At 47.2% G+C, this 15,127-nt stretch overlaps 5 protein-coding genes across 5 annotated transcripts; 4 read left to right on the top strand and 1 right to left on the bottom strand.

Moving 5' to 3' along the window:
* The first annotated feature begins 209 nt into the window (after positions 1 to 209).
* Positions 210 to 4,115, top strand: F4822DRAFT_309659 (Piwi-domain-containing protein). The gene is made up of 4 exons (XM_051455307.1): positions 210 to 862; positions 918 to 2,032; positions 2,090 to 2,337; positions 2,398 to 4,115. The coding sequence occupies exons 1-4, from the start codon at positions 651 to 653 to the stop codon at positions 3,907 to 3,909; spliced, it is 3,087 nt and encodes a 1,028-aa protein (XP_051312004.1). The 5' UTR covers positions 210 to 650; the 3' UTR covers positions 3,910 to 4,115.
* Positions 4,116 to 6,155: 2,040 nt separating this feature from the next.
* F4822DRAFT_309470 (carbon-nitrogen hydrolase) lies at positions 6,156 to 7,707 on the top strand. Its single transcript, XM_051455302.1, has 2 exons — positions 6,156 to 6,644; positions 6,711 to 7,707. Exons 1-2 carry the CDS (start codon positions 6,481 to 6,483, stop codon positions 7,576 to 7,578), a joined length of 1,032 nt encoding a protein of 343 aa, XP_051312003.1. The 5' UTR covers positions 6,156 to 6,480; the 3' UTR covers positions 7,579 to 7,707.
* Positions 7,708 to 8,226: 519 nt separating this feature from the next.
* Positions 8,227 to 9,749, top strand: F4822DRAFT_431100 (aromatic prenyltransferase; the record flags this gene model as incomplete). Its single annotated transcript, XM_051461424.1, has 2 exons — positions 8,227 to 9,536; positions 9,605 to 9,749. The coding sequence occupies 2 exons, from the start codon at positions 8,227 to 8,229 to the stop codon at positions 9,747 to 9,749; spliced, it is 1,455 nt and encodes a 484-aa protein (XP_051312002.1).
* Positions 9,750 to 12,243: 2,494 nt separating this feature from the next.
* Positions 12,244 to 14,644, top strand: F4822DRAFT_309400 (FAD/NAD(P)-binding domain-containing protein). Its single transcript, XM_051455301.1, has 5 exons — positions 12,244 to 12,551; positions 12,602 to 13,262; positions 13,319 to 13,479; positions 13,537 to 14,447; positions 14,505 to 14,644. The coding sequence occupies exons 1-4, from the start codon at positions 12,423 to 12,425 to the stop codon at positions 14,422 to 14,424; spliced, it is 1,839 nt and encodes a 612-aa protein (XP_051312001.1). The 5' UTR covers positions 12,244 to 12,422; the 3' UTR covers positions 14,425 to 14,447; positions 14,505 to 14,644.
* On the bottom strand, positions 14,510 to 14,998 carry F4822DRAFT_431098 (uncharacterized protein; the record flags this gene model as incomplete). The annotated part of the gene is made up of 3 exons (XM_051461423.1): positions 14,510 to 14,526; positions 14,577 to 14,831; positions 14,917 to 14,998. 3 exons carry the CDS (start codon positions 14,996 to 14,998, stop codon positions 14,510 to 14,512), a joined length of 354 nt encoding a protein of 117 aa, XP_051312000.1.
* Between the last annotated feature and the right edge of the window lie 129 nt (positions 14,999 to 15,127).

Genomic DNA, 15,127 nt, shown 5'->3' with positions numbered 1-15,127 from the left:
ACACTAATACGAATACGCTCATGTACAGGTACAGAAGGTTTAGTTGGTTGACAGCCAACCTAATGTGACACGTCATTACCCTGACGAGCCTGTAAACGCAAATTCTCGGAAACCGCTGCTCTCATCTGTAGTACAAGATGCTAACCAGATGATTAGCCCGCTTCATTAATCAATTCAAGTAATCCAAGTTTCTTAATCCACTTTATCTCTTTTGCCAAGTACTTAAGAGGGCATCTCAGTATTGTAACCAGGAATGTTGCTTTCTCATAATTTAAGATCATAGTTGATTCCCGTTCAATTCACGTTATAGATATCAATTAAACCCTGCTACATATACTAGTAGGTACGCCCACTGATTTACTTTGGTGGTTTGGCGCATTTCACAGTACGGAAATAACGAAGATACCAAGTACCTACCAACCTTTGTTGTTTGAACCCCTCCATCACACCTTACAAATACGCCGTACCTCCTTCCGATTCGTAGCCTGCCTAAACTATACTTAATACTTTAACCCTAAGCAAAATTTTTCCATCTTCTCTCTCTTTTCTCTTCTCTTCTCATCCTCAACCCAATTCTCCTTTTCCGTCCCTTCTTGTATTCACTTTTATTCTTCAACGTCTCAAGCTAGCCAAGTAGACCATCCCTCATTATGTCTGCTTGGAACAATCGGGGAACAGGAGGAGGTGGTGGTGGTGGCAGCCAATACGGCGGCGGGGGTCAATATGACCGAGATAACCCGTTTCGCGGCGGCCGGGGTGGCGGCCAGCGTGGAGGAGGACAACGCGGAGGCGGAGGCGGCTACAGAGGCGGCGGCGGTCGAGGTGGCCGCGGTGGTTTTAATCAGCCTGCCCAAATTTTCACGTGAGCTTCCACATCTATCATCCCTACATCAGTACCGCTGACAAGTTTGATATAGCCCTGCGGGTGGAGCTCCAGCTCCCAATTCTAATGTTACGATGGTCGAGAACGCAATCCAGGCAAGTAAGGGGTCCGCCAATATCGCGAACCTCAATCTTGAAGAAAGATTCCCTGCTCGTCCTAGTTATGGCACCAAGGGAGCACCCGTCACACTTTGGGCAAATTACTTTGCTTTGACACTTCCGTCCAAGCTAGTTCTCTACAGATACGAGGTAGAGGTTAAGCCTGAAGCTACAGGTAAAAAGAGAGTGCAGATTATTCGTCTGTTACTCGAGTCTCCTGACCTAGCGCCTCTTCAAGCCGACGTCGTCACGGACTTTAAGTCGACACTTATCTCGCGAAAGAAATTTGAGAATAAAGAGTTCTCAATTACCTACAAGGCGGAAGATGAAGATGAGCCCCGTGAGGGTGCTCGTAAAACCACTGTCACCCTCAAATTTACTAATCTTCTTGATGTTTCCGCACTATCTAATTACCTCAATTCGACAAACTTCTCGGCTCGGTACGATGAGAAGTTGCCGATGATCCAGGGCTTCAATATCTTCCTGAACCATTTCGCCAAGTCGGCCGGAAATCTCGCTACTATCGGCGCATCGAAGACCTTCACCATGGGCAACAATTCAGACACCTATGATCTTGGCAAGTGTCTCATCGCTATGCGCGGGTTCTTCGCTAGTGTCCGTGCGGCAACAGCTCGAGTACTTGTTAATGTTAACGTCGCTCATGGTGCCTTTTACCAGCCATGGGAGCTTGAGGAGATGATCAGTCGTTATAATGCGGCGACTCTCTATAAATTAGAGGGGTTCCTAAAGAAAGTAAGAGTTGAGACCAAACATCTGCCGAAAAGGAAGAACAAGTCCGGAAAGGTAATACTACGAGCCAAGACCATCTTTGGCCTTGCCAATGGGAACGATGGCTATAATTCTGAACATCCACCTCGTGTGAGGGCGTTTGGTGCTGGGGCAAAAGATGTGGAATTTTGGCTTGACGATAAGTTGTCCCCGAAGAACTCTCCTGCTTCTACACCCGGAAGGAAGAAGGGTGGAAAGGGGGCCCAGAAGCCAGCCACTTCTGGTGGACGTTACATCTCTGTATATGATCACTTCTATCAAGGTAAGATCACCGAGGCTTAATAGGGAAAGGTTTAATTAATGACTAAATTTTTTGCAGTACATAAGATCACTATTACAAACCCTCGAATGCCCGTCGTAAATGTTGGTAACAGGGAGAATCCTTCGTACTTGCCGGCCCAGGTCTGCAAGGTTTTACCAGGTCAACCCGCCAAAGCGAAGCTTGACCCCGATCAGACGAGCAGTATGATTAAGTTCGCGGTTCGCCCGCCCTCTGATAACGCGACTTCTATCATGAATAAGGGAAGGCAGACCGCCGGATTGGCTCCTGATGTAAATCCGCGACTGGTAAGAGTCCACCTATATTGCCGACTATGACTTATAAGCTAATTAGATTAAATTTTATAGGGACAATTTGGCATCACAGTATCCACCCAGCTCATTACCGTCCAATCCCGTGTCCTTCCCAGTCCCAATGTTATGTACAGGCAGAACCAGAAGGCACGGGTAGACAACGGGAGCTGGAACATGGCCCCTCGCGACGGCCCAAGATCACAATTTTCAAGCAGCACGATTTTGGGGGCATGGACCTGTCTATACCTCGGAATGCCCCAAAATATGTATTACAATGCCACAAGACTCGATCAAAACGGTGTCCTTGGCATCATGAAAACCTTCTCCACCGTCATGCAACAGACAGGAATCCAGATGGGTGCTGCCAGGCAGGCGCAGTTAGTACAGCTAAGTGATAACGATGACCCCAAACTAGAAGAGGTCATACAACGTTTGGCTGGAATGGAGTTGCAGCTGGTGCTTGTTATTGTTCCGTCGAACCAAACACCACTATACGACCGCATTAAGCAACTCGCAGACGTGAAATACGGCATCCATACAGTTTGCAGTGTGGGCAGCAAGATCACCAAAGCCCAGGGCCAAGATCAATATCTCACAAATGAGGCTTTGAAAGTGAACCTCAAGCTTGGTGGCAACAACCACTTCATCGACCCCTTGAACTTGGGTATTATTTCTGAAAATAAGACTATGGTTGTCGGAATTGACGTAACTCATCCGTCCCCAGGTTCGAGCGCACATGCGCGCAGTGTTGCGGGTATGGTAGCAAGTGTTGATAATCGGCTTGGCCAATGGCCAGGTATCCTCAGCATCCAGAAAGCTCGCCAAGAGATGGTAACCAACATGAAAGATATGCTCAAATCGCGTCTCAACCTTTGGAGGACAAAGGGAAAGCATGATGCGTATCCTGAGAATATCCTCGTGTATCGCGATGGTGTGTCAGAAGGCCAGTACAAGACGGTCCTCGATGATGAACTTCCGTTACTCCGTGAAGCCTGTCAGGAGGTCTACTCAGCCCCAGATCAGAAAAAGGGTCTCCCGCGCATTACCCTAATCGTGGTCGGCAAACGTCACCATACCCGTTTTTACCCCACGAAGGCGAGCGATGCAGATCGGTCAGGCAATGCACGTTCAGGAACAGTGGTTGACCGTGGCGTTACCGAGGCTCGTAGCTGGGACTTTTTCCTCCAGGCGCACGCGGCAATCAAGGGAACTGCGCGACCAGCCCACTATTTCGTTCTAATAGACGAAATTTTCAGACAAAGATACGGCAACAAATCTAAAACTCCCGGGAAGAATATTTCTGACGAGCTACAAGAGCTCACTCAAAGCATGAGCTATGTTTTTGGTCGCGCGACCAAGGCTGTAAGCTATTGCACACCCGCCTATTATGCCGACATTTTGTGCGAGCGATCGAGACGCTACCTAAAGGACGAATTTGAAACCCCAGGCAATTCCACAGCACCGTCAACAGCGGGAAGCGCCGCTGCACCTGGCGCAATTGGCACAACTTCGCAGGTCCCCGTAACAATCCATCCCCGATTGCGGGACAGTATGTTTTACATCTAATCAGATCCAAGGAGATGTGCGAATGAATCGTGGTGAAAAGAATATGGGAGATTAACCTACGAAGTCTCGAATGCTAGGAATGCTACGAATGATCAACAATTCGAATAACAAATTGATTTCTGCTTCTAATTACTCAAGCACTTATATTAAAGCAAATGAATCCGACTTGCTAATTCGAGGGTAATAGAAACGAAAGAGATGGAATGAAAGGAAGACGGTAATGAGCAAATCTATTGACAGAAAAAGAGAAAAACAGAAAAACCAGAAAAGGGCAAGAATTACGACAATAGTAAAAGGTAGATAGTTATATGTACTTGACCTAGAGGTTAGCTTAATCCAAGTACTTTTTCTATACATCCGGATATCCGTGAGGCATCGGGGGACCGGGGCGCCGCGTATCTTCCGTTGATAGATGCGCGTCAGTCCAAAGCTAGGCACCTATGGATGGCCTATAGAGCTCTCGCGGGGGGTACTTATGGCCCCTATAGCAGACCTACTTAGGTACCTAAGTTTAGGTAGGCTTTGGTTCTCATGTGCGGGGGTTCTCTTCAAGAACGCCACGCTGACACGATATATGCTTTGACTCACTCCTAGCCTGCTTCAAAAAGCATGCAGCAACAGGCGGTCAGCTTCCGTTCTTCCAATAGGAAAGGGGTATAGGGCAGAGGTTGTATATCGCGTGGAAAGTAATGTCTTATCATTCACCCTAGCCGTCCACTGCAGTTGACTGCCCCATCTTTACAGGTTGATGTGTGTTTTGACAGTGCCAGTACCAGTACTTACGCCTGGGGGGGGGGGGGGGGGGGGTTGAGCACTTTATATCATATCGGTATAAAGTGGTGTAGCCATCCACATTTCAAGTTTTCCTTATTTTGATGGGTACCTATTCACAGGTCCTTAGCAACTGCTATTACTTAGTGATGGTCGCAATGGTAAAAGTAGAGGTAATGCCACCGAATTCGCATTAATTCTTTACTCTTGCGATAATTTTATGCACGCGTATTTTCACCATACAAATTAACTATGTAGGTACATGAGGTATCACAGGAGTTTCGTCCGTCCCTCTTCTTGTAGTCGTAATCGATCCTGGATTGCAAATTTTCACTTCTTCGTCACGATGAAAGTAAATATGGTACATAGGCCTTGTAAAATGGCGTAGGTACATCCGATTATTGTTACACTAGACTGAAGTCCTATTGCCGATAGTGGCTAATTTCTTCGCCCTGTTGAGCACCTAACGCAGCGCCTACGACGAATAGGATAGGGGCGTGGGGCTGGGCGAGGTATGCCGCACACTGATAGTCCATACGCTGGAAATTCAACCTTTTAAGGAGTAAAGGTGCGTAAAAATTGAGCCGTGTTAACCGGATTTCGCCGTACTTGTATCGAGTCGACTGTTCCGTGTCTATATTCACCAGAGGTTATCTGCCATATTCTTAAGGGTCCTCTAAGCAAACTTTGCAAATTTATTAGTTAAATTAAGAGAATACATGCTTTACTAATGAACCGGTCTGGTGTATAACTGCGGGAGACGGGTTTAGGAAAATAACAATGCAATGAGACCAACGAAGGCCAACTTGAGACAATGAAGTTTCTCTTTGACTAAAGAGCAAATACAAAGGTTCGTGATAAGGGTGACGATACCCTATCGCAAACTTCGGTATATACAAGGGATGATGGGATGATCAAGCTTCTCCTTGATGGAGGGTCTAATATGGAAGCTGAAGATAGCTTGGGGTTGACTGTAATGCTAAGATCGAATGATTCCAAAATGAAAGGTCTTTTTCTCGAAAGAAAGGCTAACATAAAAAATTGGAACAGGTACAGCAGCCCGTATTGTTGGTATTGTTGGTATTGTTGGTACGAATATGACCACCATGTCACATGACCTGACCACACACTGTTAAATGTTCTGCCCATTTAGGCTCCTCCCATTCTTCCTCTTCCTCCTTCTACCAAACGCCTGTCTTTTATGAAGAGACCTTGTCTGCCAGCACATATTACAAAATATACAATGAATACCTGTGTTTCTACAAAATATTCAGAAGGATCAAAAGAATCATACCATTCATCCTATCCATATCTCTGCTCATTCAACCTTGGATAACTTCGCAACCACTAAGTTTTAGCGTGCGAAAGTAGCGACATTCGATTGAAGCTTCCTAATATCATACAGGGGGTTGCCCTCGGCGCCCTAAGATAATATTTATAACTTTCAATTTGACTACTGCACGTGCTATTAAAAAGTGAGGTAAGAAAATACACGATAATACGTTTTTAGGAGAGTTCAACCTGGTTTCGAATGACATATACGCCGTATTACAATTGGTCGAATTGAATGGGTGCACCCTTAAACGTTGCAATCCTCCAGAGACATAATGGAGCTTGACCTAAGCCTGTACCGTGCGTTGGTTGCGGTTCGAAGGAAACCTGAACCAACAAGTTCCACGTGCGCTGCAGGTTGAGAACCAACATAAAGCATGGATATCTCGGTTTATTTGTAAAACTCATATTCCTCGTTTTCTCAGTTTCTGCGAACAAGATTTCGGGCTACTCTCATCTGCCGATAACATGGCCACTATTCGAGTTGCTGTTACACAGGCTGAGCCCATCTGGCTTGACCTTGCGGAGTCGGTCCGAAAAGCGTGCGATCTCGTCGAAGAGGCTGCGGGAAATGGTGCCAAGATAGTCGCCTTCGCAGAGGCTTGGATCCCTGGATATCCCGCGTGGATATGGTTCGTAGTCAATCCTGCTCCTGAAATAAGTAACAAGCTCTGCTAACATACATACCGTATTGATAGGGCTCGACCCGTGGACCCTGAGCTCCAGACTAGGTACATCTATAACTCATTAGCTATAGAGTCAGATGAAATGGAGCAAATCAAAGCGACAGCGAAAAAGCACTCCATTGCCGTCGTACTTGGGTTTTCAGAGAGGAGCCCTTCGAGCAGCGTCTACATCGCGCAGGCTATTATCTCGCCGCAGGGTGACCTGGTGTTACACAGGCGCAAGATCAAGCCGACGCATATGGAGCGCACCATCTTCGGTGATGGATCTGGAGACGATTTAACAAACGTGGCCGAACTCGACTTCGGTGACCCAATTGGCAAGATCAAGGTCGGGGTATTCGCCTGCTGGGAACATACGCAGCCGCTCCTCAAGTACCAAAGCATCACGCAGGGTGAAGTGATTCACATTTCCATGTGGCCTCCTGTAGACCCGACAACTGGTGTTGACCATCCAGGTCTGTGGAGCATGACGGCCGATGGATGTCAGAATCTGTCGCAGACCTATGCAATTGAAAGTGGCACATATGTTCTGCACTCCACGGCGGTATGCACTCAGAATGGAATCGATTTGTTGGGTACTCGGAGTGGTCTGTCGTGCAGAGAGCCCGGCGGCGGTCACAGCTGCATTATTGGTCCTGACGGGAGACTCCTGACAAAGCCGCTTGCTGATGAAAAAGCTGATACCGAAGGTATCGTGTACGGAGACTTAGACCTCACTAAGGTGGTGGCTGTCAAAGGATTTCTGGATACCGTTGGGCATTACAGCAGACCCGATCTTCTGTGGCTCGGTGTCGACAAGGAAGCGAAAAAAGTCGTCATTCCTAGGACTGCCACGAAGCAACCTAAGCCGGAGCAAGAGGCCGCTACCCAAGGAAGTTAAGGGGCTATGAAACACTTATGAATTATGTAAACTACCTGATTAGTCAACTAGGGCAGGTAATTAATGCGTTACTGAATGTGTCGAAACGCGCACCTTGGCAGATTTGCGGGGCATGGTAGGACTTAAATGATCCTGATGGAGATCACTGCCGATGGCTAGACGGTAATTAATATGGATCCTTCAGACCACGGAATCCTTCCACAATTGCTGACGTTATGATAGGCAACTAAGTAACTAAGTACTGGGGATGCTGGCTATCACACCTCGCCGACTCATGGCGGAGGTAGCTGAGCCACCGTCAACAAGCGCAGGGCCGAATGATTCCGGCCAACCATAACCAAAAATTGTCCCCAGCTTTATATACGGGGGCCCAGGCACTTTGTCCGAAATCGACTATACGACCGTCCGTGGCATTTGAAAACAACTTGTGCATGTATGTAACCCTCTTGACGTAACCTTTCTGTTGGGCTCTTTAAGCCACCCCTAGTTCCCCATTCACTCTTTTAGAAGCCGAAGTCCGGCTAGTGATACATCTACTACATGAATACTCATATATAAAATTTATCACCCTAAGACTTCCCCCCCTCGTACACCTACCTAGCTCTCCAAGGTAGAACACTACAACATACACACACACATCAAATAACAATGTCGAAGGTATTACGCTCGAGAAGAGACCTAGGGGTCACCTGCTACCCCCCTATCCTACCAGCATCTCTAGTACCAGTATCCTTGAAGCTCATATTAGAGTCGTTATTCTACAACACAAAGTTCCTCTTCCCAGAGGAGCCTAAGACAGCCTTTCAACAAGTCACTTCTGCGATTCAAAACCGAATCGACCGCCATGAGAGGTACTGGTGGGAGAAGTCTGGCCACGCGCTAGCCGTACTCTTACAAAATGCTGGCTACACACATGCTGCTCAAGTCAACATCCTTCAGTTCTTCGCAAGGGAAATCGCCAGCAACCTCGGCACGGCTAACGAGCCAGGTGCCCGGCGATGGAAGAGTTTTATGACCGACGATAACAATCCTATCGAACTGAGCTGGGACTGGCACACGGGTGTTGAGAAGCCTACTATTCGTTTTTCCATCGAGCCCATTGGCCTAGACGCCGGAAGCCCTTACGACCTATGCAATGAGTATGCTGCAGAAGACTTCAAGCATTTGATATTGAAAGCTCTACCGGATACCGACATGAGCTGGTTCGACCACTTCGAAGGCTTCTTTAGCGATAAGGCAGACCGCAACTCAGTTGAGGGTCACCCGTCAAGGGTCTTTTGGGCCTTCGACTTGGGTGAGAAGGAGATCCAGAGCAAGGCATACTTCTTCCCCGGCTACAGAGCACGAACTATGAACCAGACCAACCTACAAGTAATCTCCGAGGCGATCGCCTCTGCTCCGTCATGCACCCCTGAGAAACTCGGCGCCTTCAACCAGTTTGCCGAGTTCGTAAACGAGCATGAACAAAAGGGAGGTTTACCGCTAGAACTAGACATGCTCGCCATTGACATGATCGACTCTGCCAAATCGCGTCTCAAGATTTATTTCCGCAACCGCCAGACCGACTTTCGATCCGTTCGGGAGACTATGACTCTTGGGGGCCGCGTTACAGGCGATGACATGGATGCTGGCCTTAGTCAACTCCGCCGCCTGTGGAACTCCTTATTCGATCAGGAAGGCAAACCCGAGGACACGGCCATAGGACAAGCAGACCACAGAACCTCTGGAATACTCTACAACGTCGAGTTCCGCCTTGGGGGCCAATCGCCCAAGGCCAAGATCTACATACCGGTGCGGCATTACGCGCGCAGCGACGCCCAAGTAGCGCGGTCTGTGAGCCAATTCATGGACAGCCAGAGAAGGGAGAAGCTGCAGGACCAGAAGAGCGAACTAGCAGGGGGTGAGAGAGCAATCTCGCCCGTGTCGGCCGCTTATGGAAATGCCCTGAACACTATCTTGTAAGTGCTTACATCCCATGGCTTGGAATGCCGGTCTTTCGGACCCCACGCTAACTATAGGACCCTAGCACCGATGACTCCATGGCCACTAGCAGAGGCCTACATACCTACGTCGCTTGCTCTGTCCAAGCTGGCGGCGCGTTAAGGGTTGTCTCGTACATCAACCCGCAAGAAAAGAAACTTCGACAGACATCGCAAAAAAGTCTTTGGTGATGTCTCTATTCATTCATCCGACTTACCGTGCTAAGACGCACGATTCTACTTCAACCAATCCTTTTACCATTTTCTTATCTTTTTTTTATTATTATTTTTTATTTAACGACGACCAGGATATGACGATAACTCCCTACCTATCAAGGAAAACACTAGCTGACGTAAAGGCCTTTTAGCACTTTACTAAAAACCCCGACCTATCCGTATGTGGACGTGTAGGCCGGTAAGGCGATGATGAGGGGACGGTGGACCCTTGTAACGGTCGTGTACGTGTAGTTTACTTTGTGGATACAGCGCTCAAGGATACCCCTGTTGGCCCCGGTTTGGGGTGTTTCTTTTTTTGGAGCGCGCGCTTCTTTCTATTTTATTTTTTTGCCACTCGGCCGAGGGATTACATCAATATGGATGGACATACGCGACGGATTTTCTAGCAGATTATTATGATACCAGAATGTGCAGATAGTACTCTTCATAGTTGTACATATAGCACAATTACATGAATTATTCAATTATACCAAATTCTTGAACTATTAAAAGTAATTTCTAAATATTCCGTGAAATTCATGATTGAAACAGCTATACAGCCCTGTAATCATTAGTCATTTCGAAACATTAGCCATTGTAACGGTCGCACATATCGAATCCCTCCACGTGCATACAGCTGTGGTGTCTGCAGTGTTACCGAAAAATACCGTAGTATTGGGTACCTAACCTACAATGCAATCCTCTCACGTTTCTTGTGATGCATGGGATCGATTCCTGCGGGGTTATTGCTACACGATCTTGAATTTCATCGATCCGTCTAGGTCTACAACCTGCATTTCGAGGTTACAACAGTACAACGCCCTTCGATGCAATCCAACCGACGCAAGGAACGCGCGGGTATTATCCAATCGAATTAAATTCACCTTCACCTTCCATACGTAGATAGGTATTGCGAGGGCCAAGATGCGCAATTAGGATATTGAAGTCCTGTATTCAAGAGGAAGAAAATAATACGGCAACACGTGTTAGAGGTAACTACGAAATGCCTAACGTTGATTGGTTTGGTTATGCTGCAGTAGTCCGGACTAACTAGCGTTAAGAATTAGTTAGTTGCGGACAATAAAGACGCCAAGAACTATACTCGATATCGCGATGTCTATAGTAGATTGAGTTTTATTCCTGATAGTTCTCGAAAACCGGCTACGGGTTAGGGATTGGGGGCATTAAATTGGCCAGGTCTTTCCTGATTGGTTAGAATTTCTACTTCGTTACGGCGGGTAGAAGAATTAACCCCACGAAGGAACATAGTGTTTAACCCGTTACATATGTGGCACAGTTAGCAGCTTGGATTGTTCCCCAAAAGACTGTTTTAAGTGCGGGTTAATCTAACCGTTATCTCAGGACTCAAGCACGTCACAAACTTGATGGATTACCAACTTCTTGTAATGTCGCGAAAATTATCTACCTTTGGTAGGTAGCTTCTTGTTACCTATCCATGCTATTCTTATGTACCCCTAAATTCTGCGGTCACAACACGTGTAGAATGAATTGGCATTTGATGTTCGAATTCCTTCAGCGAAAGGACTTCAATGTGGAGAAATTACTAAGATATAACATCGGAAGTTAACGTTCCCTTTTGGTCCTAGTTGCCGATTCGCTGATCAGGAATAAAATCGCTGTCGATTGAGCGATTTGGTAAGGTCCGCTATTTGAAACAGAGTACGGGAGGAATTACGGCGTTATTACCGTGGCAGCGCATGTGATTCGCAAAGAGCTACACGATCGATTGTGCATTGGCAGGAAGCTTACCCTTGTTGCTAAGAGAAGCCGAGACGGCGTTTAGGTTGGGCTACCTAAGTACAATAGGTCCTTTCGCAGATACGTGATAATCCGTCCGACCCTTCGCGGCTTACCTGGGCAGTACCTACGTAATCACCGGATAAGGAGGAATTATGTTTCCTGTCTGACGATCTCTAGCGCTACATCATCATACCATACTACATCATATGTCAATCCAGAACCTCGCCAAAGCGAAACTTCCGTTACATTTCTCCACGGTAAGCCACGGCGCAGTAAAGCGGAGAAAACCACTTAGTCACTGATCATCACCTAATCAAGTTGCGAATTAAATGAAGCATATAAATTAATTCCTAGGACTTTATGATAAAAAAACTGGAAGAAATATGACATGTACTTTCGTAATTCCGAATGCCCTAAAAAAATGGCTACTTAGGTAGCCCTATATTACGAGCAGGTTATAAGCTTAACTATTATTAGAACGAACTGTTGCGTAGCCAAGGGAGCTAAAGTAGCTTACCTTATCCACTAAATGTGCATATTTATAGAACATCGTAAACTAAACCAGGACCCTCTATCCGAGCTCTCCACGTAATTGACATACTGGATTACTTATCTAGGCATTTAGCACCGCGGCAGTTCAGCTTGAAATCAGCCTTGCGGGAGTAAATCGGTTTCATTATGCATTAGGTAATTTCTCGCGAGCCTCCATGAATAGCAGTTGCCTAAGCCAATTTCCATGCCTATGAAAATCAAATTCCCAATAATTACCTAAGGCACCTAGAACTGTGAAAATACGTGGAGTTTTGCCCTAGACTCTCTTGTGTTGTTGAGTCTTTGCCATACTACCTTATTGTAATTAACGAATTATTTCGTAAAATCCTTGGCGCGATGGATCCCCCAAGAGAGAACGCCATTTACAATGAACGTTTTGTAAAGGTTATTTGCGTCGGCGCTGGAGCTTCTGGTATCCTATTGGCTTATAAGCTAAAGCGATCTTTTAAGAACTACTCCTTGACGGTATAGTGATCGCCCTCAAACACCAATGTCGATAACTAACACACGCATAGATCTATGACAAAAATCCCGAAATCAGTGGAACATGGTATGAAAACAGATATCCGGGGTGTGCATGTGATGTTCCCTCACATAACTACACATACTCATTTGAGCCGAAGCCGGACTTCTCATCTGTCTATGCTGGTTCAAAGGAGATTAGGAGTTATTTCCAAGGCTTCGTATCCAAGTATGGATTAGAGCCATTCATCAAAACATCCCATCTTGTGAAAGAAACCCGATGGGATGAGAGTGAAGGTCAATGGGAAGTAGATGTTGAAGACACCACAACCGGAAAGGTTGTCCATGATTGGTGTCACATCTTGATTCATGCCACAGGCTATCTGAATAAGCCGGCATGGCCTCGAATTCCTGGCCTTGAGAAATACAAGGGAACCAAGCTTCATAGCGCAGATTATGATGAGAGTGTGTCTCTAGAAGGCAAGAATGTTCTTCTCGTCGGCGCTGGTTCTTCGGCCGTGCAGATACTACCGACAATCCAGCCGATAGTCAATCGCGCGAAAATCTTTATTAGATCGCCCGTTTGGGTATTGCCGGATATCAGCTCTGAGAGTGGGAAGTACAGTCCTGAACAAATTGAAAAGTTTGTCAGCGACCCGAAGTCAGTTTTGCAAATGCGCCAAGATAATGAGAGGACGATGAACAGCATATTCAGTGAGTGCGACATGAACAACTTACCACACTGAGCCCGGGACTGACGATTCGTGAAGCCATGTATATGAAAGACACCATCCTACAAGAACAATGTAAAACCTTACTCACAAATACAACGAGGAAGCTCCTCCAAGATGAAGAAATGGAGCGAAAACTCATTCCCGACTTTGCCGTCGGGTGTAAGCGTGTAATCCCATCAGGATACAAATACCTAACAGTAAGATTCTCATAGCCCCACAATCAGCATAGGATAGGACTCACACGAACCTTCTAGACCCTGAAGAAAGACAACATCGACGTAATCTACTCCGGCGTAACATCCTTCACCGAAACCGGTTGCATAAGCGCAGACGGGCAATCGCACAACGGAGACGTCATAATCTGCGCAACAGGTTTCAACACCTCCTACGTCCCGAACTACCCCATCCTCTTCAAAAACCACAACCTGCAGGACGAATGGCGGGAGTCGATTATGGGATACATGGGCGTCGGAATATCCGAATACCCAAACACCCTCACCTTCCTCGGGCCCTACACACCCGTATCCAACGGACCAACCCTAATCGCCATCGAGGCGCAAGCCGATTACATATGCTCATTCATCGACCGGTACCAAACCGAACCCAGCATCCACAGTTTCTCCCCCAAGCGCCGCGCCTGCGAGGATTTCAAAGCGCACGTAGCATCCGCAATGGAGCGTCTGGTATGGACCGACCGGTGCCGAAACTCGCATAACAACCACTCCGTAGGCGGACGCATCCCCACCACCTGGCCCGGCTCCACACTGCACTACCTAGAAGCGGTCCGCGAACCCCGCGTTGAAGATTGGGAGTTCGTGTATAAAGGAAACCGGTTCTCCTGGCTAGGCGATGGTGTATCGCAGACCGAGTGGGATCCCACGTCTGATTTAGGATACTATATCCGCTCTTTCGATGATGGAAGATCGGATACTCGGCTTGGGAGGACGTTGGCTACTGCGAAGACGGGGAGTCAACCCCTGAGGAAATTGCATCGACAGCCGAAGTTGGCGTTGGCGGAGGAGGAAAAGCCGAAGGCGGCTACGCATGAGATTCCTGTTGTTGGGAATGGCAATGGGAATGCAAATGGAGTGAATGGGGAGGGTGTGAAGGCGACGTTGGTGGATGGGTTGCATAACAGTTAAGGGGTGATTGTGGGATAATTCATGTATTTGTTTCATAATCTTGCCTATCAACGGGTTCCATATTGACTTAGACAATAAAGGCATTTCAAGTATTGATGAATACTTCAACCAATGATAAGAGACATCCTTGACCCGCGCGACCATAGCCTTACCATACTCCGGGCCGAGCGGCGGGGCAGGTTTTGATAAATCCGGTCGGAGCCAGGGTATCGGCTTAATCCCCGTCGCCGCCTTCATCATCAACTCCGTCCCGGCATCATTGAATGCTCCGCCGAGAATAATAGCAATTGGCGGTTTTGAGTAGTCTTTACTACCGAGTGCAGAGTCCGCGGCTGGTGACTGGTCGCCCTTGAGTATAGCGGGGATTTGGGCTGCCCCGCTCTCAGGACTCATGACAAAGTGTATTACTATACGAACGTACATTAACTACTGATTGATTATAAGACAATCGGGGATAGGAAGTAAGGGTTGGATATGAAGCTACTAACGGACCTTCGTACTCGGGCTTCAGTCCCGCGACGACACCCCGCCCGATCTCCTCCGTCTTACCGCATAGGATAACCGGAGCTCCCATTTTGGTAGAAAAGCGGCGGAAAATGAGTGTTTGGGAGTGGACAGGTTGCGGAAGCCGCGGAAGGGAGCGTGTAACGGTTCTTCGAATGAAATGCATGTATGAGGCGGTGAGAAGCTATAATGCGACGAG

The sequence above is a fragment of the Hypoxylon trugodes genome (assembly GCF_022578975.1).
Source record: "Hypoxylon trugodes strain CBS 135444 unplaced genomic scaffold F4822scaffold_7, whole genome shotgun sequence".
In the NCBI taxonomy this organism is placed as follows: domain Eukaryota; kingdom Fungi; phylum Ascomycota; class Sordariomycetes; order Xylariales; family Hypoxylaceae; genus Hypoxylon; species Hypoxylon trugodes.
Note: the sequence above shows the minus strand (reverse complement) of the source record. Positions and strands in the feature narration are given on the sequence as shown.

Bases quoted from the DNA above. Each gene is read 5' to 3' on its own strand.
- F4822DRAFT_309470 (XM_051455302.1), top strand. From the start codon at position 6,481: ATGGCCACTATTCGAGTTGCTGTTACACAGGCTGAGCCCATCTGGCTT. The intron at 6,645-6,710 runs GTTCGTAGTCAA...CCGTATTGATAG, and splicing joins GGATATCCCGCGTGGATATG to GGCTCGACCCGTGGACCCTG.
- F4822DRAFT_309659 (XM_051455307.1), top strand. From the start codon at position 651: ATGTCTGCTTGGAACAATCGGGGAACAGGAGGAGGTGGTGGTGGTGGC. The intron at 863-917 runs GTGAGCTTCCAC...AGTTTGATATAG, and splicing joins CAGCCTGCCCAAATTTTCAC to CCCTGCGGGTGGAGCTCCAG. The intron at 2,338-2,397 runs GTAAGAGTCCAC...TAAATTTTATAG, and splicing joins CTGATGTAAATCCGCGACTG to GGACAATTTGGCATCACAGT.
- F4822DRAFT_309400 (XM_051455301.1), top strand. From the start codon at position 12,423: ATGGATCCCCCAAGAGAGAACGCCATTTACAATGAACGTTTTGTAAAG. The intron at 12,552-12,601 runs GTATAGTGATCG...ACACACGCATAG, and splicing joins TTAAGAACTACTCCTTGACG to ATCTATGACAAAAATCCCGA. The intron at 13,480-13,536 runs GTAAGATTCTCA...CGAACCTTCTAG, and splicing joins CAGGATACAAATACCTAACA to ACCCTGAAGAAAGACAACAT.